The sequence below is a fragment of the Danio aesculapii genome, chromosome 6 (assembly GCF_903798145.1).
Source record: "Danio aesculapii chromosome 6, fDanAes4.1, whole genome shotgun sequence".
Classification (NCBI taxonomy): Eukaryota; Metazoa; Chordata; class Actinopteri; order Cypriniformes; family Danionidae; genus Danio; species Danio aesculapii.
The window spans coordinates 62,273,970-62,297,365 of NC_079440.1; the positions used below are offsets into that span (position 1 = coordinate 62,273,970).

At 35.2% G+C, this 23,396-nt stretch overlaps 1 protein-coding gene across 1 annotated transcript in view; it reads left to right on the forward strand.

Annotated features, from left to right (window-relative positions):
- The first annotated feature begins 274 nt into the window (after positions 1-274).
- Positions 275-23,396, forward strand: part of LOC130230247 (neurexophilin-2) — a 107,750-nt gene continuing 84,628 nt past the window's right edge. The window contains exon 1 of the mRNA XM_056459202.1: positions 275-328. Coding sequence (XP_056315177.1) covers positions 275-328 — 54 coding nt within the window. The remainder of the gene's footprint in view (positions 329-23,396) is intronic.

Genomic DNA, 23,396 nt, shown 5'->3' on the forward strand with positions numbered 1-23,396 from the left:
CAGAAGTTGCCGCCGTTCCCGCACCAACTTTTCACCTCCGTAACACCCGAATCCCGCGAATGGATGTGCACTTCACTAATGATAAGGACTTGGAGAGCTGAGCCGCCTTGGTTGCCTTGAACTCGAGAGCATCGCTGGCGTAGTGTGTTGCAGTCAGTTTGAAAGCACCTGCGTCCAGTGTTGTTTCCCCCGCTCGGATGTTTTCTGCTCGCTGATTTTGTCCGGTTTATGTTTACTCAACGGGACTAGTGTTCTCCCGGAACGAAGAGGTGCGATGAGGCTGCTCTGCTGGAGCTTTCTGCTGCTCATCCAATGGATCCTGAGAAAGGTATGAGAGCACGTTTTCTTTTTAGTTTAACATCTGTAAATGTTGACAGAATTTAGGATGTGGTCACTTTATGAATCTCGCTTTGCGATGTTGTTTTAATAACAATAAAGGGAATAAAATCACAGTGTGATTTCAGGCTAAAATCAAATATCCCATTAACTTTCTTATTCTGAGAGTATAGGAGCGTCTAAATATTCATATGGATTTGTGATCGAAGTGCAATCATACTTTTTTTGTTTTAAATGTTGTTATTTTAATCAAAATTGAGTGAAATATGGAGAATTCCTGCCAAAATTAAGTTCAATTTGCTCTAATTATTAATTCAGAAATTAAACCTAATGCCTGGTTGTTCATACCCAAAACTGGGTTGAAATAACCTGAGCGTTTTCTGAGTGCACCTATAGGTATTGAGATGTGAAGACTGTGTCTTTGGCAAGCAATTCAAATCTCAAATTCACACTGCACATTCTCATTATTTCTTACACACTAATAAATAAAACTACACAATCTTTCACTTGTTTTCGCACATGAATTGTTCATAATGATCTTAAATTTACATATTAGTACCTAAAAATGCCAAAACGTGCCGTTTAGCTACTAATTTAAGATATTAATATTGACTCTTTTAATGTCTGCCAGAGATGGCTTGTGTATTTTTATTATTTCTGTGAGTGTGTTAAATATCAAGTCTTTAATGAACATGCATAAGTGTGTGTGTGAGCAGAAACACACATTTCGCTGTCAGATATTCCTCCTCATCTTCATACTGGCCTCGCAGTGGCCTGATGCGAGGAATACAAAAGGGCAGCTGCCACATTTATTTTGTTTTCACATTTTTGCGTGATGCCTGAGATTACTAGTGAGGGAATTTGTGCAGCTGATATTAACATCAAGCCAGCAAACAGCCTTTTTGATGGTCTCTACCTGAAATAAAGCATTTAAGATGATGAAGTTTCATCATCTGTTAACAAAAATGCCAACGTGCGGCTGTCTGGAGACTGTTGTTTGACTTAAAAGCCTTGTTTAATCTTGAAAAGGCTGTTTATGATCTGGCTCGTCTTCACTTCTCTGCGAAACCATCACAGTGTAAGACTTATTCGCTGGAGATTCAGATACACAATCAAAGACACGACACAATGGTGTATTTTAAGATGAATAAATAAACTATAGGTCAGTTTTGGGGTTGGGCAAGTGCAGTTTATTAGGGGTATTTTTATAAGGCAAGCACCATCTTATTGATGATCCCATTACCTCCCTCTGTAAGTGTGATCATGTCATAATGACCCAACAGTAAATCGCAGCCATGTATCACAGTCTTGTCCTGCCAGCGCAGAGAAATATGGCTCAGATCTTTTATGCTTGGTCCGCTTTATTAATGTCTTTATTCTCCTCTTGTTCAATATAATCTCATTTTTAATGCAACTCATTTTAGCGATCAGAGATCCATATCTCACGCTTTACACAGTACAAGAGTGATTATTAAAGCATATTTTACTTTAGCTTACATTTTTATGACCCCCGTACATCAAGAGGCCGCGGTTTGCTCCTAAACGCAGCTCATAATGTTTGTTCCCACGACGCAATTTGCATATAAAATTGTGCGTATTTTAAGCTGGTTTTTGGGGCTCATCACATGTCAGAAGTGTGCTCAGTGGAACGGTGTGTTAGTGCATTGTGAAATGAATGCTGTCTTATCCGTTGCTAATAAATGGATCCAATTTACAAAGCTGCATGCAAAAAAGAAAAGAAAAAAAAAAGTTGCACCAGCAGGGTTTTTTTTCTCACCACCCTGCTCAAACCCCACCCGCTTGCTTGTGTAATCCATCATATTAATGATAAAAGCGATCATATTACAGACTCCATCCAGAGTGGTGCTTTTATTTCACAGTTTACTGTCTCATCTTTGATGATTGATATGATAAGAGGATATTGTGTGCCTATTAAAGAGCAGTGCTTAACGCAGTTGATCAGAAAGGTGTTGTTTTTAGCATTTTTTTTAAGCATTGAATGACAGGTGATCCAACCTGACTCTTAGTAGATTGTCATGTTTGTGGAGTTTATAAAATATACTGATGATACTAAAGAGGTCACGTTGCATGATTTTGCATGCATGTTCTTTAAGCAGTGCTTAATGCAGTCTATCACAATGCATTTATTAAGTTTTGTGAATCATGCATTGATTGACAGGTGATGCAACCTGACTGTTGGTAGACTGTCATGTTTTGTGATAAATCATAGGGATGATGATAAGAGGGCATTGAGCACAGCTTAATGAATGCAAAATGTGCATGCATGTAAAGTCACGCCTTCTCTTATGGGAATTCTTCTATTTTTTAAAATCGTGCTCTTATTGACAGGTGATGCAGTCCGACTTTTGTTAGATTGTCATGTTTTATGATCTTTATGAAATGTAATGATGCTAAAGAGGTCATGTGGAAGGATTTTGCATGCTTTCCATAATCAGTGCTTAATGCAGTCTATCAGAATCTTTATTTTTAAAAATTTTTGCTTTTTATTATAATGTGAATCGTGCTTTGACAGGCAACAACCTGACTCTTAGTAGTAGATTGTTATGTTTTGGGATGTTATAAATTGTAATGAGACTAAAGAGGTCATATAGCGTGCTTTTACATGCATGCACATTTTGCATTCATTAAGCAGTGCTATCAGAATGTTTTTACACATTTTTTTTAGCATTTTTATTTATCATGTGAATCGTGCTCTTATTGACAGGTGATGCAACCCGAATCTTTTTAGATTGTCATGTTTTGTGGTGTTTATAAAATATAGTGATGATACTGTAGACTGCATTAAGCACTGCTTAATGAATGCATAATGTGCATGCATGTAAAATCACAGCACTGCTCTTTTTTAGAATTCTTGTATTCAATCGTGCTTTTATTGACAGGCGATGAACCCACTCTTGTTAGATTGTCATGTTTTATGATGTTCATAAAATGTAATGGTACTAAAGAGGTCATATGGCACGCTTTTGCATTCATGCATATTATGCATTCCATAAGCAGTGCTTAATGCAGTCTATCAGAATCTTCATACATTTGATTAGATTTTTTGCTTTTATTATAATGTGAATTGTGCTTTGATAGGTGATATTAGATTGTCATGTTATGTGATGATTATAAATGTAGTGATGATACTAAGAGGTCATGCGGCAGGATTTTGCATGCATTCACATTTTGTGTTCATTAAGCAGTGCAGATTTTGACATTTATTAAAATGTTTTATTATTTATTGCCTTTTTTATCATGTGAGTCTTGTTTGATTTAAAGGTGACGCAACCTGACCCTTATTAGATTCTCATGTTTTGAGCTGTTTATAAAATGTAATGAGACTAAAGGCATCATATGGTGTGCTTTTGCATGCATGCTAGGCATGGGCCGGTATAGGATTCTGACGGTATGATAAAATGACGGTACCTTGGATAAAAATATCACGATTTTGTGATTACTGCTCTAAAATAAGTTCTTTATAAATGTCTGGGTAAAAAACTAAAAAAATTCCCTTTTGAACACAGTTATTTTATTTTGAAAAACATTTCTAATATTTTGGAACAGTAAACGTGTCAGGCTAAATGAATCATTGAATTCTGCTGTCTTCATTTGTTTTGAATCAGGTTTTTTTACAATTTAAAATGGCATCTTTTCTGCTGAAGATTCTGTTGTCCTAAAAAACAAAAACAAAAAAGTAAAGAACTGACACATACCTTAGGAACCGTATTGAAGAATTTGGACTGTTTTAAAACCTTGACTTTTCCAAACAGCAATATACCTTAAAAACATTAATCGTCCCATGCCTAATACATGCACATTATGGATTCATTAGGCAGTGCTTAATGCAGTCTATCAGAATCTTCATACATTTGATTAGATTTTTTTGCGTTTTATTATAATGTGAATTGTACTTTGACAGGTGATATTAGATTGTCATGTTATGTGATGATTATAAATGTAGTGATGATACTAACGAGGTCATGCGGCAGGATTTTGCATGCATTCACATTTTGCGTTCATTAGGCAGCGCAGATTTTTACATTTATTTAAATTTTTTAATTATTTTATTTATGGCATTTTTTTATCATGTGAATCTTGTTTGATTTAAAGGTGACGCAACCTGACCCTTATTAGATTCTCATGTATTGAGCTGTTTATAAAATGTAATGAGACTAAAGGCGTCATATGGTGTGCTTTTGCATGCATGCTAGGCATGGGCCGGTATAGGATTCTGACGGTATGATAAATGACGGTACCTTGGATAAAAATATCACGATTTTGTGATTACTGCTCTAAAATAAGTTCTTTATAAATGTCTGGGTAAAAAACAAACATTTTTTTCCCTTTTGAACACAGTATATTTATTTTGAAAAACATTTCTAATATTTTGGAACAGTAAACGTGTCAGGCTAAATGAATCATTGACTTCTGCTGTCTTCATTTGTTTTGAATCAGGTTTTTTTACACAATTTAAAATGGCATCTTTTCTGCTGAAGATTCTGTTGTCCTAAAAAAAAAAACAAAAAAGTAAAGAACTGACACATACCTTAGTAACCGTATTGAAGAATTTGGACTGTTTTAAAACCTTGACTTTTCCAAACAGCAATATACCTTAAAAACGCTAATCGTCCCATGCCTACATGCACATTATGGATTCATTAGGCAGTGCTTAATGCAGTCTATCAGAATCTTCCTACATTTGATTAGATTTTTTGCTTTTATTATAAGTGAATCGTGCTTTGACAGGTGATATTAGATTGTCATGTTATGTGATGATTATAAATGTAGTGATGATACTAAAGAGGTCATGTGGCAGGATTTTGCATGCATGCACATTTTGTGTTCATTAGGCAGCGCAGATTTTTACATTTATTTATTTTTTATTATTTTATTTATGGCATTTTTTTATCATGTGAGTCTTGTTTGATTTAAAGGTGACGCAACCTGACCCTTATTAGATTCTCATGTTTTGAGCTGTTTATAAAATGTAATGAGACTAAAGGCATCATATGGTGTGCTTTTGTATGCATGCTAGGCATGGGCCGGTATAGGATTCTGACGGTATGATAAAATGACGGTACCTTGAATAAAATATTATGATTTAGTGATTACTGCTGTAAAATAAGTTCTTTATAAAAGTCTGGGTAAGAAACTATTAAAAAAAATTCCTTTTGAACACAGTATATTTTATTTTGAAAAACATTTCTAATATTTTGGAACAGTAAACGTGTCAGGCTAAATGAATCATTGACTTCTGCTGTCTTCATTTGTTTTGAATCAGGTTTTTTTTTACACAATTAAAATGGCATCTTTACTGCTGGAGATTCTGTTGTCCTAAAAAACAAAAACAAAAAAGTAAATAAATAACTGACACAGAAATTTGGACTGTTTTAAAACCTTGACTTTTCCAAACAGCAATATCTTAAAAACGCTAATCGTCCCATGCCTAATGCATGCACATTATGGATTCATTAGGCAGTGCTTAATGCAGTCTATAAGAATTGTTGTATTTATTTTTTAGATTTTAAATCTTGTAAATCATGCTTTGATTGAAACGTGAGGCAACCTGCCTGTTATGCTGCATGTTTTATGATGTTTATAAAATGTAATGATACTAAAGAGGTCATGTGGCGTGCTTTTGCATGCACATTATGCTTTCCATAAGCAGTGCTTAATGCAGTCTATCAGAATCTTCATACATTTGATTTTGTTTTGTATTGTAATGTGAATCATGCTTTTACAGGTGATGCAAAACGGACTGTCATGTTTTGTGATGTTTATAAAATGTACTGATGTACTAAAGACCGCTTAATGCATAATGTGACAGGTGATGCAACCCGACTCTTATTAGATTGTCATGTTTTGATGATGTTATAAAATGTAATGATACTAAGCAGATAATTTGGCAGGATTTTGCATGCATGCACAATATGCATTCAATAAGCTGTGCATTTTTAAAAATCATGTGAATGATTGATTGACAGATGATGCAACTCCACTCTTAGATTGTCATGTTGTCATATGGCATCATTTTGCATGCATGCACACACATTATGCATTCACTACAACAACAAACAAACAGTACTTCCTTAATCACATCATTGTTTTGTTGTAAAATGATCTTAGTGTGTCTTTGAGTGATCCGCTAATGATGATGTGTCAGTGATTGACAGTGTCTGGAGGTTAATGAATACAGTAAATAATGGCTCTCACTTGACTGAAGCCTGCAATTAAAGTGAATTATTGGGGAAGCCCTGGACGCTGCTTTTCATATTGACGCTGCAGTTAAGTCTTTATGTGGATTTGTCTCACTTAAACCGTGTCCTAACCAGGCGCGACACGACTAGATTCCTGCGACAAGCAATTCATCTGTCCAAACTGAAAGCCATTAGCTGATGTGTCATAGAGCGCAAACAGTGACCGCCACACACTTTATCACTCCAAGTATCTGTTTTTTCTCTTTGCCATTTCACAGCACAGAATATCCAGAAGTGTGCGCTTAAATTCCTCACATAAATGAACGAAGCACTCGTGATGCATTGATAATGACGTAATTAAATCAGATACAATTATTCCTATTAAATAAATGAGTGTAGCAATAAAAGAATAAATAATAAAGCATAATTAAATAATAAAAATATATAAAGCAAGTTACTTTAATACTACAATTGCAATAAATTAAAAATGTATTTTTTATAGATTTTCTTTTTACTTGTGTAATAAATGGATTAAAAATCAGTAGTTTTGTTTATTAATTTGTTTTATCTCTACAGGTTTAGAGAGACTCTATTATTGTGATTCACCATTCCTCTTTTGCTCTATATAAAATCATGTAAAGTTAGACCCTATTTAGTTTCTCCATAGGGAAATCGCTCTTTTATAAGAACTGATAACCTTGCTTTTGTGAGCTTTAAGGTTGTTAATTGTATATATTTGGTTTTGTTAACTCATCTGTTTGCATTAATTCAACTTATTTTTTATAGCAGAATTAATGCATAAAGGAAGAGGAAGGAAATCATTTGCACCTTTTTTATTTTGCACTTTGCACATTTTGTGGCCTCTGATTTAGCATATTCTTTTTTTTTTTTTGGTGCTTTGTACCCTGCATATACGTGTGCAGATTTTTGTTACAGCTAATAACTACATTGCCCATGATGCTGTGCAACAATCCTACAATGAGTTGCTATTTTTGGTGGAAACTAGTTAATTTCTGAAACCATTCAGCGAAGTGTAATAGAAGTGTGATGCCTGAAACTACTTTAGCTGTGCTTTTCTGTGAAAATAACGGCACACCTTAAAATACTCATCAGCCATCAGAATAAAGCATTCAGCAACTGTGTATTATTAATAAGCAACACTTACAGTTTTTTTTATTGAATACATTTAAGATCAGGACCATAGCCATGGGGGTTTGGAAGACCCCTCACTGACAAAGGTCGAGACATTGTCTCACATGAGCTCATTCATCCTATTTCGACTGCTATACCATCATAAATAGTCAAAATAACTTGCCAAAAAAGGCTTTAAGACCAAGTCCACATCCAGCTGTGCAAGAAATCATCTGACATAAGCAAACTCATCTTTCGCCACGATATTGTTTTTAATTAGGGAAAACATTTGACAAGTAACTTTGTTAGAAAACTTGGACCTTATTCATAAAAGAAATCATGACCAATAAAAAAGTGTGAAGCTCCAAATGTGGCCCATATTAAAAACTATTTCATTTGCTATTTTGGCTATTGTTGTTATTCATGAATTTTCAGAGAGAATTAAGAGAGGCTAGAATAATGTGAAGCTCTTAATAATGATAATAATAATAATAATAATAATAATTATTATTATTATTATTATTATTATTATTTATTATTATTGTTATTATTAATATGAATATTATGTTTACAATTTTTATTATTCAAATGGCCAAATTCTGACTGAGGAAAGTTGAATGTGCCGGCCAGTAGTTATTTGCCTTATAAATCACAATAGGCTACAGTTTATAATTTTAAAACTTTTTTTTCCAATGATATTATGATGTTTGTTTTTTAAAAAATAAATATTTGTCATATTTCATATTAAATATTTAGGAAATATTTTTGGAACATCAAAAAGTGTGGTTATGATGAACATCCGGCAAGCTAATTCAGGTAAAAAGTACTGCTTAAATTGTAACCTAAATTCAGTATTTAAATTTCATAATTAAATGAAACATTAGGTGTATAACTGCAAAAAGGTCCCTTCAGGCTGGCTACGGGCCTGAAGGTGTTTTATCTTTTAAAATACATTTTATTTATTTATTTATTTATTTATTTATTTATTTATTTATTCATAATTGACTGTCACTGGCAACACCCAGTGGATATAGATATTTCCTTTATTAAAGCTGTTAAAGGTATAGTTCACCAAAAATGTAAATTATGTCATCATATACTCATCCTTTTACTTGTTCAAAACCTATTTACATTCTTTCTTCTATTGAACACAAAGTAGATATCTTGAAGAATGCTGGAAACCAGTAACCATTGACTTCTATAGTATTTGTTTTCCTACTGTGGAAGTCAGTGGTTTCCAATTTAGCAAACATTCTCATGATTATCTTTATTGACAAAAGACGATATTCTGAAGGTTGGAAACACTTATAGTTGTAGGTTAATTTAATTTTTGGCTGAACTGTCCCTTTAAGTTCAGACTAGTGTGTTTTATTAATATAATACTGTTGAGGGCAAACTATTCGCCCTAATGTGCAATATGTATATTTGTTTTTCAAATATTTCCCAAATGAAAGGGATTTTTCACAGGATGTCTGATAATATTTGTTCTTCTGGATGAAGTCTTATTTGTTTTATTTTGGCTAGAATAAAAGCAGTTTTAATTGTTTTAAACTCATTTTAAGGTCAATATTATTAGCCCCCTTCAGCAATATTAGTTTTGGATTGTCTCCAGAACAAATCACTGTTATACAATAACTTGCCTAATTAACTTTACCCTAATTAACCCAATGAAGCCTTTAATTGTCACTTTAAGCTGAATACTAGTGTTTTGAAGAAGATCTAGTCTAATATTATTTTACTGTCATCATGACAAAGAGAAAATAAATCAATTAGAAATCAGTTATTATGTTTAGAAATGTTTTAAAAAAACTCAGTTAACGAGATATTGGTGAAATATATGAAATAATTTAAATTAAACTAATTCAGAATATGTTTTTATGCAGCATATGCCCTTCCAGCCACAATCCAGTACTGGGAAACACCCATACACTCTCACATTCACACACACTCATACACTATAGCCAATTTAGTTCATGAATGGGCTATATGCAGAGCTCATGTTTTTCAGCAACGATGAACTTCCGGTGAAAGCTTTATGTGACTATTTTCAATTTCATACGGTTCCCTTTACAGCATCGATGTGGTAATGTAATTAAAATATAATCAGCTAAATAGACTTAAGCATTCATTGATTGTTAAAGTGTAAAAAGAGACGAAAGACCGTTTAAACGCAGCGGCGTCATTTAGCCGCAGGCTAGCGCAAAAACTCCACTGAAAAATACTAGGATGAAATTAATTTCCATATTTTAAAGACATGGTGTGGAAAAATATCATTTACTTCAGTGCTTCTTGTTTGGACTGTGAGGGAAACCGGAGCATGTGGAGGAAACCCACGCCAACATGGGGAGAACATGCAAACTCCCACACAAAAATTCTAAGTGGACTCAAACCAGCAACCTTCTCCCTAAACACAAATAAACACAAAACAAGATATTTTGAAGAATGCTGGAAACCAGTAACCATTGACTTCTATTGTTCCTACTATGGAAGTCAATGGTTACTGATTTACTGAACATTCTTCAGAATAAATATAACACTTATTTTTGGTTTGCAAACACTTATAATAGTGAGTAAATAAATTTTTGGGGGTAAACTGTCCCTTTAAGTTCAGACTAGTATGTTTTTATGAATTTTATTAATTATTAGCCATCCTGTGCAATATATATATATATATATATATATATATATATATATATATATATAATATATATATATATATTATATATATATATATATATATATATATATATATATTCTTTTTCAAATGTTTCTCAAATGATGTTGAACAGATTCAGGAATTTTTCACAGTATTTCATATAATGTTTTTCTTCTGGAGAAAGTCTTACTTGTTTTATTTCGGCTAGAATTAAAGCAGTTTTTTAATTGTTTTAAACCCATTTTAAGGTCAATATTATTATTAATATTATTATTTTGGATTGTCTCCAGAATAAACCACTGTTATACAATAACGTGCCTAATTAATTTTATCGTAATTAACCCCAATTAACCTAGTTAAGCCTTTAAATGTCACTTTAAGCTAAATACTAGTATCTTGAATAATATAGTCAAATATTATGTGCTGTCATCATGGCAAAGAGAAAATAAATCAACTAGAATGTTTAGAAATGTGTTTAAAAATTCTCAGTTAAACAGAAATGGGGTAAAAATGTGAAGTAATTGAAATTAAACAGGAAGGCGAATAATTCAGACTTCAACAATATGTGCTTAATTGAGAAAATAAAGTGGGTGGGCACTAAAGCACTCTGGAATATAGTAGAACAGCATCATGAACCAATCAGAGTCAATGTGGGCGGAGCCAGTGCATAAACTGACCAAACACCATCAAAAACGTTCATTCTCATCCTGGATTTTCAGCTGAAGACAAAGCTCAGATCAACACAGAGAAGTAAAATCTGGTTAGTGTTCTCCGTTAGTGTCAGTTCAGATGATATAATAGCACAGCTGTTGACAGAAGTGTTAAAAATACATAGCTGTGTGGTTTAAAGCCTCCGCATGACTTGAAGGCCCAGACAAGCGCAACAGTGATTTCTTGTGTTCATTACATTATTTATCACACATCATCGTTATCAATAAATAAAGCCAAGGCAAGTGATATAAATCGTGGAGCTTCTTTCTTTTTTTTTACAGATGTGAAGTTGAGTTAAAATACAGAAATGAATAATGATGGGTACGTTTACAAGTGCTCTGAAGCGAATCCTGCCCAAGGTCTTTCTCGGAGACCACTTTATTCATCAAACCCCCCGTCAGCTTGACTGATGAAGCGCACGAGGTGAACAGAAGAAGAAAAACAGCCCAAAATCGGCTCTCTGTGCTGAGATTTCCTCAACTAACCTCTGCGTTGACACTAACCGCAGCTTTACCGCCCGTCTGACCTGGAAAAACCAGATATTGTAGAGCTTGTCATTCAGTTTTTATTTACTACTGTGTATGTGTGTAATTTACTCAGGTTTTTACATTTATTATTAATGCATAAAATATGTATATACTCTGAACAGCATAAATGGGTTGTATTTATCTGTTTATCAGTAATATAGACTATATATTTGTGCATTTGAACAAAACAGTTTTATTGAACAGATGCTCATTAAAATAAGAGATTATATTATATTATATTATATTATCTTACATTATATTATATTATGTTATATTATATTATATTACATTATATCATATTATATTACATTATATTATATTATATTATATTATATTATATTATATTATATTATATTATATTATATTAATATATTATTATTATTATTATTATTATTATATTATTATTATTATAATATTGAACTTAAAATTCTTTTTTTTGTTTATAAAGCCTCAATTCCAGCCCAAACTATATTTACAAATAAGACTTTCTCCAAAAGCAAATATATAATAGGTAATCCTTGAAACTGCCTTTATGTCGTAACCATCCCTTGGGAACTAATTGAAAAATAATAAAATAGCAGAAAAACTAAATATTTCAATGTCAGTTTTCTCCAGTACTGTGCAGCCCTACTAGATAATGTTTTCATTCATATAGATTTAAAGTCAGCTTGAAATGGAAAATGTTCCATATGGTGTCACATCCAATTGACACAGTGCTGAAATTAGAGAAAATGTAGGCTATAGAACTGATTGGATTGTTGGAAGACGGGCATTTCTAACCAACATAGAAAGATTGACGAATGAATGAAAGCAGGGCAGAACCGAGACATGCAGCGAAAGCCCCACCCCAAAGCACTGATAGCCCCGCCCTAAAAGTCCATTACAAATTTCCATTACAAAGCGCTAATTGCTCCACCCGTAAGCACTTATATCCCGACCCAAGGCACTGCTTCAAAAGACTTATAGCACTAATAGCTCCACCCTAAAACACTTTTATATCCCCACTCCAAAGCACTGATAACACTGCTTTAAAAGACTGAAAGCCCACCCAAAGCACTGATAGCTCCAGCCTAAAGGACTGAAAGCCACACCCCAAAGCACTGATAACCCCACCTTAAAGAACTGTAAGCCACACCCCAAAGCACTAATAGCCTCACCCTAAAGCACTTATATCCCTGCCCCAAAGCACTGATAACTGCTTTAAAGGACTGAAAACCCCACCATAAAGCACTGATAGCTCCGCCCCAAAGGACTGAAAGACACACCACAAAGCATTAATAGCCCCACCCTTAAGCACTTATATTACTGCTCCAAAGGACTGAAAGCCCCAACTAAAGCACTAGTCCTGCCCCAAAGAACTGATAGCTCTGCCCTAAAGGACCGGAAGCCACATCCCAAAGCACTAATAGCTCCACCCTAAAGCACTTATATCCCCACCATACCTGCCAACATTTGTTTCCTAAAATCTGGGACACCGTGATGTGCGCGTGTATTGATTTTGGTGTGAAGTGGGAGCATTGTGCTGCGGGCGAACTGAAGAGCGTGGAGCGGGTATGGAGATGGTTGCGCGTTGGTTTTGGTGCGCATGGGGACTAGGCATGTGCCGGTATCTCATTTTCATGCTGCGATTAATTGATTGAGCTTTTATCACGGTATACGGTATTATCACGATATTGTAATTTTACTAGAGAAACAGGTAAAAAAACACAAAAAACTTCAGTTTCGTCAACTTAGAAACTTAAATAACTTTTAATTAACTAAAAGTACTTTAAACATTTAAATACAAATAAATATAAATAAAACAATACACAATATAAAGTAAACTTGAGCAATTATATCAAAGTGAATGTGCAAAGGGAAAACCGTCTTCGATCAGCAATCCCTCTGCATTTTTTTGGAGCCCAAATATTTCCAAACCTCTGCCTTTTTTTTTTTTTGAAGGGGGATATATTGTCGGCAGCGTTCCTCCTTCCGCCATGCTTCTTCTTCATGTGAGGATTAGAGAGCGGTGGCAGCGGCGGCGCGCGCGTGTGCACACAGTGCTTCTACATGCGGGGATTGTTTACATCAGAGTGCGCATCAGTTCTGCGCAGCATATACGCAGTGTTTCTTCAAGCGGTTGATGAAAATAGCTAAGGCGCGTTCTAAGAATATAAATTCGGATCTATTATTTTTTCACGGTATTTTGAAGTGCCCGCAATAACAATATCGTGCATATTCATTACCGTGATTTATCGCATTACCGAATACCGGCACAAACCTAATGTACCTGACTGTACCAAAAAGATGAGGACCAGGGGGGTGGGGTGGAATTCCGGGAGCTTTCCGGGGGACAGAACAATACAGGAGATGGTTCCAATAAACGGGAGTGTATGATCCCCACCCCAAAGCACTGATAACACTGCTTTAAAGGACCGAAAGCCCCACCCCAAAGCACTGATAAGACTGCTTTAAAGGGCCGAAAGCCCCACCCCAAAGCACTAATAGCCCCCCTTAAAGAAGTGAAAGCCAGGACCCCAAAACATTTAAAGGCCTCACTCTAAAGCATTTATATCCCCACTCCAATGCACTAATGGACACTGCTTTAATGGACTAAAAGCTCCGCCCTAATGGACTGAAAGCCACTCCCCAAAGCACTGATTGCCCCACCCTAAAGCACTTATATCCCCACCCCAAAGCACTGATAAGACTGCTTTTAAAGGGCAGAAAGCCCCACCCAAAATCACTTATAGCTCCACCCTAATGGAATGAAAGCCACACCCCAAGCACTAATAGCCCCACCCTTAATCACTTATATCTTAAATTACTCATAGACCTGCCCCCAAAATAATTGATCGTCTCGTCCTAAAAGATTGAAAGTCTGAAATCTGGACTTTACAATCTACATTGTAAAAAGCGCAATATAAACATAAATTGAATTTAATTAATTGAAAGCCCCGCCCCAAATAACTGAAAGCCCCGCCCTAAAGGAATTCATGGAGGAGGTGGTTACGGCTCTGAAGGAAAGATTCTGATTGTAAATACATTTTTACAAAATAATGAAGTGCACAGATGCATTGTTTTTAACAAGAACTACTATATTAACTGTCAAGAATAATGGTACTTACAAAAATAGAGGTCACTGGGTCAGAACCTTTTCAAAAGGTATATACATGTACCTGAAGGGGCCATAGTGGTACCTCAGGTCCTTTTTTAGGTGTGTTTGGACACTAAAATATACATTTGAGGTATCACGTGGACTGTTTTGGTACACAAGTATCTATTGAAAAGGCTCTGCCTCATGCCAGCTCCCGTACTTTCATTTCTGAGAGTATTCACCGAAAAACAAGAGGAGTACATTTTGATTTTGTGCTGACTTTAATTCCACATCGGTCACCCCTGAATCTGCCGATTTAAACCACCCAATCAGACTGCTCGGATTACCTAAGCCCCGCCCCCAGCAGCATGCTGAGCTCCGCCTCTGTGTTCTCCAGCAGCGGTTGATCTGTTTCCCCAGAGCGAAGCAAACGCTGGCCTGCATTCAGTGCTTCAGCCTCAGCCAGAGACGCCCAGAGCTCCAGAACTGCGTCCTCACAGCACATTTGAGAGAATATATTACACTTCTGTTGAATTAGTGAGCGCTCGGACGGCTGGGGGGTTGCAGTGACCACTGATGGGGAAACTTTCAGCAGTAGAGTTGCATTTCTACAGAACCAAAATCAGTGTAAAACAGTTGTGTAAAGGGCAGATAGCACATTGAATCAGACCTGAGTGTAAGAGAGAGATTCAGTGTTTGTGTGTGAGTGTGTGTGTGAGTGTGTCGTACTATGTTCAGTGTTAGTGTGTGTGCACGTGTGTGTGTGTTTGTTCATGCATGTGTTTGTGTATGTGAGTGTGCTTGTGTGTGTGCATGTTGGAGAGAGAGATAGTGTGTGAGAGAATGGGTGTGTGTGTGGTAGTGTCAGAAGTCACAGCACAGCTGATAGTGTTATGTCAGATTGTTCATTTTCTGGCTGCGGCGTCTCGCGTGTTTCATCTTCCAGACTCAGAGGAGGAGATGATGATAATAGATTATAAAGTCTAAATGGGAATCAGTCTGGAACTATTCCCATCCACACTCTCACAGCCCAGCAAATGAACAGCGCAACACACTCCAGTGCATCAGGAGAGCTGCTGCGCGAGGTGTGAACAGCACACACACTCAGATTTAACAGCGGAAAGAAGTTCATTTCATTCACAGATCACTGAAAGATCCGCACAGCTTTCAGCTCAGTCTGTTCTGTGAGAATATCATATATTTATTTAGCCTGGAAATGCTGGCTAATCTTGTCAGATATATAGAACTAAAACTAACTAGAGCTTGGGGATATGACCGTTTCTGAAAATTCTGTCAATTATTAGTTTATATACACTCACCGGCCACTTTATTAGGTACACCTGTCCAACTGCTTGTTAACGCGGATGTCTAATCAGCCAATCACAAGGTAGCAACTAGTCAATGAATACGGTCAAGACGATCTGCTGCAGGTCAAAGCGAGCATCAGAATGGGGATTTAAGAGACTTTGAATGTGGCATGGTTGTTGGTGCCAAACGGGCTGCTCTGAGTATTTCAGAAACTGCTGATCTACTGGGATTTTCATGCACAACCATCTCTAGGGTTTACAGAGAATGGTCCGACAAAGAGGAAATATCCAGTGAGCGGCAGTTCTGTGGGCGCAAATGCCTTGTTGATGCCAGAGGTCAGAGGAGAATGGCCAGACTGGTTCCAGCTGATAGAAAGGCAACAGTAACTCAAATAAGCACTCGTTACAACCGAGGTCTGCAGAAGAGCATCTCTGAACACACAACACGTCCAACCTTGAGGCAGATGGGCTACAGCAGCAGAAGACCACACCGGGTGCCGCTCCTGTCAGCTAAGAACAGGAAACTGAGGCTACAATTCACACAGGCTCACCAAAACTGGACAATAGAAGATTGGAGAAACGTTGCCTGGTCTGATGAGTCTCCATTTCTGCTGCCACATTCGGATGCTCGGCTCACAATTTGGCCTCAACAACATGAAAGCATGGATCCATCCTGCCTTGTATCAGCGGTAATATTTTACTCATGTAAATGATGAAAAAGTATTACTGTGAACAATGTATTTCATAAAGCGATAGACTTTTTATTTTCTCCATATGATACAAATCATCATATTGCACAGCCCTAAAACTAACTGTGTAACAAACTCCCAAAAAACCACTATGCAGCTCAATTATTTAGCACTTTATCATAACTTCATTTCATTGTGTGAAATCCATTTACATTTGGGAAACAGATAGTTAATGAGTTAGTTTTTATGCATAATTTCAGCAGTCACGGTTTGTATGTCATCTGTTTGTATGTACTAAATCCTCAATGACATGTATGGCCTGTGGAGGGCGCAGTCTCCAACAGCACAGTGACTGAGACTTTAACATGATTATTAATATATTCTCACATGCAATAACACAATTTATAGTAAATACTTTAGTGTTTTGTAATCATACTACACAGTTCATTATGCTGTATATATTAGAGTATCTACAACTATTTGTTAATAAATGCTTCAGCATACTGTGGTACTAACTTTAGTGAACTGACAAACTAAAAAATACTGTAGTGTACTTTAAGTTTTACTACAGCAAACTGGTGTATAAGTTTATTATGTTTATTATAGCTGTAGAAAACTACAGTGTTGGCTCATTTGTTTATATTAGTATAGTTGTTGTGTTACCATAGCAACCGTAGAATCATCACAACAGATCAATTATGGTAGTTGTTGTGTTACCATAGCAACTGTAGAATCTCCACAATAGATTAATTACTGTAGGTGTTGTGTTGCCATAGCAACTGCAGAATCTCCACAACAGATCAATTACGATAGTTGTTGTGTTACCATAGCAACTGTAGAATCTCCACAATAGATTAATACTGTAGGTGTTGTGTTGCCATAGCAACTGCAGAATCTCCACAACAGATTAATTACGATAGTTGTTGTGTTACCATAGCAACTGTAGAATCTCCACAACAGATCAATTACTGTACGTGTTGTGTTACCATAGCAACTGCAGAATCTCCACAACAGATCAATTATTGTAGGTGTTGTGTTACCATAGCAACTGCAGAATCTCCACAGCAGATCAATTACGGTAGTTGTTGTGTTACCATAGCAACTGTAGAATCTCCACAACAGATTAATTACTGTAGGTGTTGTGTTACCATAGCAACTGTAGAATCTCCACAACAGATCAATTACGGTAGTTGTTGTGTTACCATAGCAACTGTAGAATCTCCACAACAGATCAATTACTGTAGGTGTTGTATTACCATAGCAACTGCAGAATCTCCACAACAGATCAATTACTGTAGGTGTTGTATTACCATAGCAACTGTAAAATCACAACAACAGATCAATTACGTAGTTATTGTGTTACCATAACAACTGTAGAATCACCACAACAGATCAGTTACTATAGCTGTTGTGTTAACAAAGTAACTGTAGAATCACCACAACAGATCAATTACTGTAGTTGTTGTTACCATAGCAACTGTGAAATCTCCACAACAGATTAATTACTGTTGTTGTTTGGCTCCTTTGATCATGTGATGATCCAGAGCGTTGTCTGAGCTGATCTGAGATCTGCTGTGGAGTTTTATCTGCTGCTCATAAAGGATATAGACGCTCATACTCTGCACTCAGGTCTACTAAATGAGGCTCAGTCGGTGCTAAATGACCCAAAGTGTGTGCAGAAACCCACAGCATTACAGCAGCAGCAGAACCGCTGATAAAGAAGCCACGATTTCATCAAGATTTTATCCAATTGTGACCCAAGCATCTGAATGTGTCAGCAGAAATGAAGACTCGGCTTTTCTACAGTTTTCTAGTGTCCAGTTTTGGTGAACTGTAGCCTTTTTGTAGACATTTTCACCCACAGAACTGATGCTCACTGGATATTTTCTCTTTTCAGACCGTTCTGTGTAGACCCTAGAGATGGTAAAAATCCCAGTAGATCAGCAGTTTCTGAAGCGCTCAGATCAGCTCGTCTGACACCATCAGCCATGACACTGTGGGCACATTTACATCATGCTGCAAATGACCCAGTTATGATATTTTACCCTCCCATGTGGCACAGATCAGATGTGGCCCACATGTGTGTAAGCAGAGTAAAAATTACATGGATTCTGATATAATCAGATCGACTTCAGGCTTCGTTCATATGTGGAAATAACTGTGATGTGAATCAGATTCATCTCTACTAGTGTAGCATGAAAAAAGAGTTTAGGTTCACTTCAGAAAAACTGGGTGTGCCACATTTATTACCACTTTTGTGTGTGTGTGTGTATAATATATATATATATATATATATATATATATATATATATATATATATATATATATATATATATATATATATAAATATGTCATTTAGGATATGTTTTGTTGCCCGTTTCAGAGGGCATACATGTCTAAATTTTTGTGAATATGAAACATTACCCAGGGTACGTTTTATTGTACATTTCAGATGACAAATCCACTAGAGGTCGCTGTTTACATTTATTTATATTTTTTGCACATTCACTAGATTCACTAGAGGGTGCTGTATACACTTTTGTGAATCCAAAACACATGATTTAGCTTACGTTTTGCCCGTTTCAGATAACATATCCACTAGATGGCGCTATTTACATTTTTTTTTTTTATCTGAAATGTGGTAGTTGAGGGTGCTGTCAATGTTTTTGTTTATCTAAAATACTTCACTTAATGCACATTTTGTTGTATGATTCAGATGACAACAGCTAGAGGGCGCTTTCTGTGATCTTTTGAATCTGAAATGCATGAATTAGGCAACGTTTTGAACATTTCAGATGACAAATCCACTTAAATGTAAAAAATTTGAAATAAAGGATTTTGCTGACTTTTTGCATGTTTCTGATGACAAGGGTGCTGTTTACATTTGTGTAAATTTGAAGTACATGAATTAGCTTACGTTTTGCACGTTTCAGATAACAAATCTACTAGAGGGTCGCTGTTTACATTTATTTATTTTGAAATGCATTACTTAATGTACGTTTTTTTGCACGTTTCAGATGTAAAATCCACTAGAGGGAGCTGTATACGCCTTAGTGAATCCAAAATGCATGAATTAGCTTACGTTTTGCACGTTTCAGATGACAAGTCTACTAGAGGGCGCTATTTACATTTTTTTATCTGAAATGTGGTAGTTAGGATTTATTTTGTTGTATGTTACAGATGAAAAATCCACTAGAGGGTGCTGTTATGATTTTGTGTATCTGAAATGCATGTATTAGGGTACGTTTTGGACATTTCAAATGACAAATCCACTAGAGGGCGCTATTTACATTTTTAAAAAATCTGAAAGATATTTGCTGACTTTTGCACGTTTCAGATGAAGAATCCACTAGAGTGCGCTGTCGACATTTGTGCATTATTTTGCTCTCCACAAACTGTTATTAAAAATACAATAATATGACTGACTAATATTTTCAGTGACAATAATTTATACAATAAAAATTATTTATCATGACAGACCTGTCTGAGTCTGAGTGCCACGTTGGCTCAGTGGTTAGCACTGCTGCCTCACAGCAAGAAGGTTGCTGGTTCGAGTCCCGGCTGGATCAGTTGGCGTTTCTGTGTGGAGTTCGCATGTTCTCCCTGTGTTCGCGTGGGTTTCCTCCGGGTGCTCCGGTTTCCCCCACAGTCCAAACACATGCACTATAGGGGAATTGATGAACTAAACTGGCCGTAGTGTATGAGTGTGTGTATGAATGAGTATGTTTGGGTGTTTCCCAGTACTGGGTTGTGGCTGGAAAGGCATTCGCTACATAAAACATATGCCAAAATAGTTGGTGGTTCATTCCGATGTGGTGACCACTGATGAATAAGGGACTAAGCCAAAGGAAAATTAATGAATGAATGACAGAGACCTATCCTTAAATCTCTTTAGTCCTCATTATAATGCTCAGTTGATCCCCTTTGTCATATCTACACGTCTAAATGATTGTGAAGGATTGATAATATATTTGCATTAATGAGCAGTTAAATAAGCTTGTGTGTGTGTTTGTATATCTGGTCGACTTGTTGTCTTTTTAATGAAATAATCAGAATCCCAGGGGCTGAGATTTTGGTTTCTTGTCTCAGTGTGAGATGTATCTTGTCATCTGGAGGAGGTTTTGGTTCGTCTGGAGCCGCTCGTTTGTATGTGTGGAATACAGTGAGACAAAAACATGTCATGTTGTGTTTTTTCACAGCACTACTTGTTGGAAAAAGCATCTTGTTACTGGAACATCAACGCTGTGTGTGAAACAGCTGTGCTACAGTCACACTGAAAACACTGTCAAATCTGCTGCCGCTGCTGCTGGACCATATATAGCATCACTGTAAAAAGAGATTATTTAAAAAGGAAGTAAATCCATCATAACTTAGAACTGTTTATTTGATTTAACATAGTTCATTTAACAATACATTTTAAGCAAATGGGTTTACTCACCTTTTTAAGTAAAGTCAACTAATCATTTTAAAAGCTACAGGTTTACACCCTTATTTTAAGTAAAGTCTACTAATCACTTTAAAAGCTACAGGTTTACTCTCTTATTTTAAGTAAAGTCAACTAATCATTTTAAAAGCTACAGGTTTACTCATTTATTTTAAGTTAAGTCAACTAATCACTTTAAAAGCTACAGGTTTACTCATTTATTTTAAGTTAAGTCAACTAATCATTTTAAAAGCTACAGGTTTACTCATTTATTTTAAGTTAAGTCAACTAATCATTTTAAAAGCTACAGGTTTACTCATTTATTTTAAGTTAAGTCAACTAATCATTTTAAAAGCTACAGGTTTACTCTCTTATTTTAAGTAAAGTAAACTAACCACTTTAAAAGCTACAGGTTTACTCATTTATTTTAAGTAAAGTCAACTAATCATTTTAAAAGCTACAGGTTTACTCATTTATTTTAAGTAAAGTCAACTAATCATTTTAAAAGCTACAGGTTTACTCCCTTATTTTAAGTAAAGTCAACTAATCATTTTAAAAGCTACAGGTTTACTCTCTTATTTTAAGTAAAGTAAACTAACCACTTTAAAAGCTACAGGTTTACTCATTTATTTTAAGTAAAGTCAACTAATCATTTTAAAAGCTACAGGTTTACTCATTTATTTTAAGTAAAGTCAACTAATCATTTTAAAAGCTACAGGTTTACTCTCTTATTTTAAGTAAAGCCAACTAATTGCTTTAAAAGCTACAGGTTTACTTATTTATTTTAAGTAAAGTCAACTAATCACTTTAAAAGCAACAGGTTTACTCACTTATTTTAAGTAAAGTCAACTAATCGCTTTAAAAGCAACAGGTTTACTCATTTATTTTAAGTAAAGTCAACTAATCACTTTAAAAGCTACAGGTTTATTCATTTATTTTAAGTAAAGTCAACTAATCACTTTAAAAGCTACAGGTTTACTCACTTATTTTAAGTAAAGTCAACTAATCATTTTAAAAGCTACAGGTTTACTCCCTTATTTTAAGTAAAGCCAACTAATCACTTTAAAAACTACAGGTTTACTCTCTTATTTTAAGTAAAGTCAACTAATCGCTTTAAAAGCTACAGGTTTACTCATTTATTTTAAGTTAAGTCAACTAATCACTTTAAAAGCTACAGGTTTACTCATTTATTTTAAGTAAAGTCAACTAATCATTTTAAAAGCTACAGGTTTACTCATTTATTTTAAGTAAAGTCAACTAATCACTTTAAAAGCTACAGGTTTACTCTCTTATTTTAAGTAAAGTCAACTAATCATTTTAAAAGCTACAGGTTTACTCATTTATTTTAAGTAAAGTCAACTAATCATTTTAAAAGCTACAGGTTTACTCTCTTATTTTAAGTAAAGTCAACTAATCACTTTAAAAGCTACAGGTTTACTCATTTATTTTAAGTAAAGTCAACTAATCACTTTAAAAGCTACAGGTTTACTCTCTTATTTAAAGTAAAGCCAACTAATCATTTTAAAAGCTACAGGTTTACTCATTTATTTTAAGTAAAGTCAACTAATTGCTTTAAAAGCTACAGGTTTACTCATTTATTTTAAGTAAAGTCAACTAATTGCTTTAAAAGCTACAGGTTTACTCATTTATTTTAAGTAAAGTCAACTAATCATTTTAAAAGCTACCGGTTTACTCTCTTATTTAAAGTAAAGTCATCTAATCATTTTAAAAGCTACAAGTTTACTGACTTATTTAAGTGATTTTTTTACAGTCTACAATATTGCATTGGTTATGTTGTGACATTGATAAAAAAAAATTTTGTGATTATTCGAATATTAGATATTCAATATAAAGTTTGTTTAATATAAATATAAATATATATATATATATATATAAATAAATAAATGTTTTCGTGAATGAATGAACATTAGAATAATTATGTCTATTTCGTCAACGTGCCTGCAAGCATATAAATTAATGTAGTCATTAAATTACATATTACAGTGCGTGTTATTAACCTACCCCAACCCTATTCCCAACCATCTCAGTAGGCATGCAGGTCACATCCATTGACATTATAATAGATGTCTTACAATGTCCACTACATAACCAGCATCTGCTCCCTGTATTTTTACGGTGGTTGGCATCCAGTGTTTTGGTGCAAAACTGCCACCTTCAGCTCCGGAGTGTGAATCCGAGAATAGGTTTACAGACTAAAGTAATGGACACTACTCGAGTATGCACTACATTTGATTTTACTACACAACTGTTTGGAAAGTACATTCTATATGGTATGGAAATATGTGATTTCGGATGCAGCCATGCAGTATGTTATGCTGT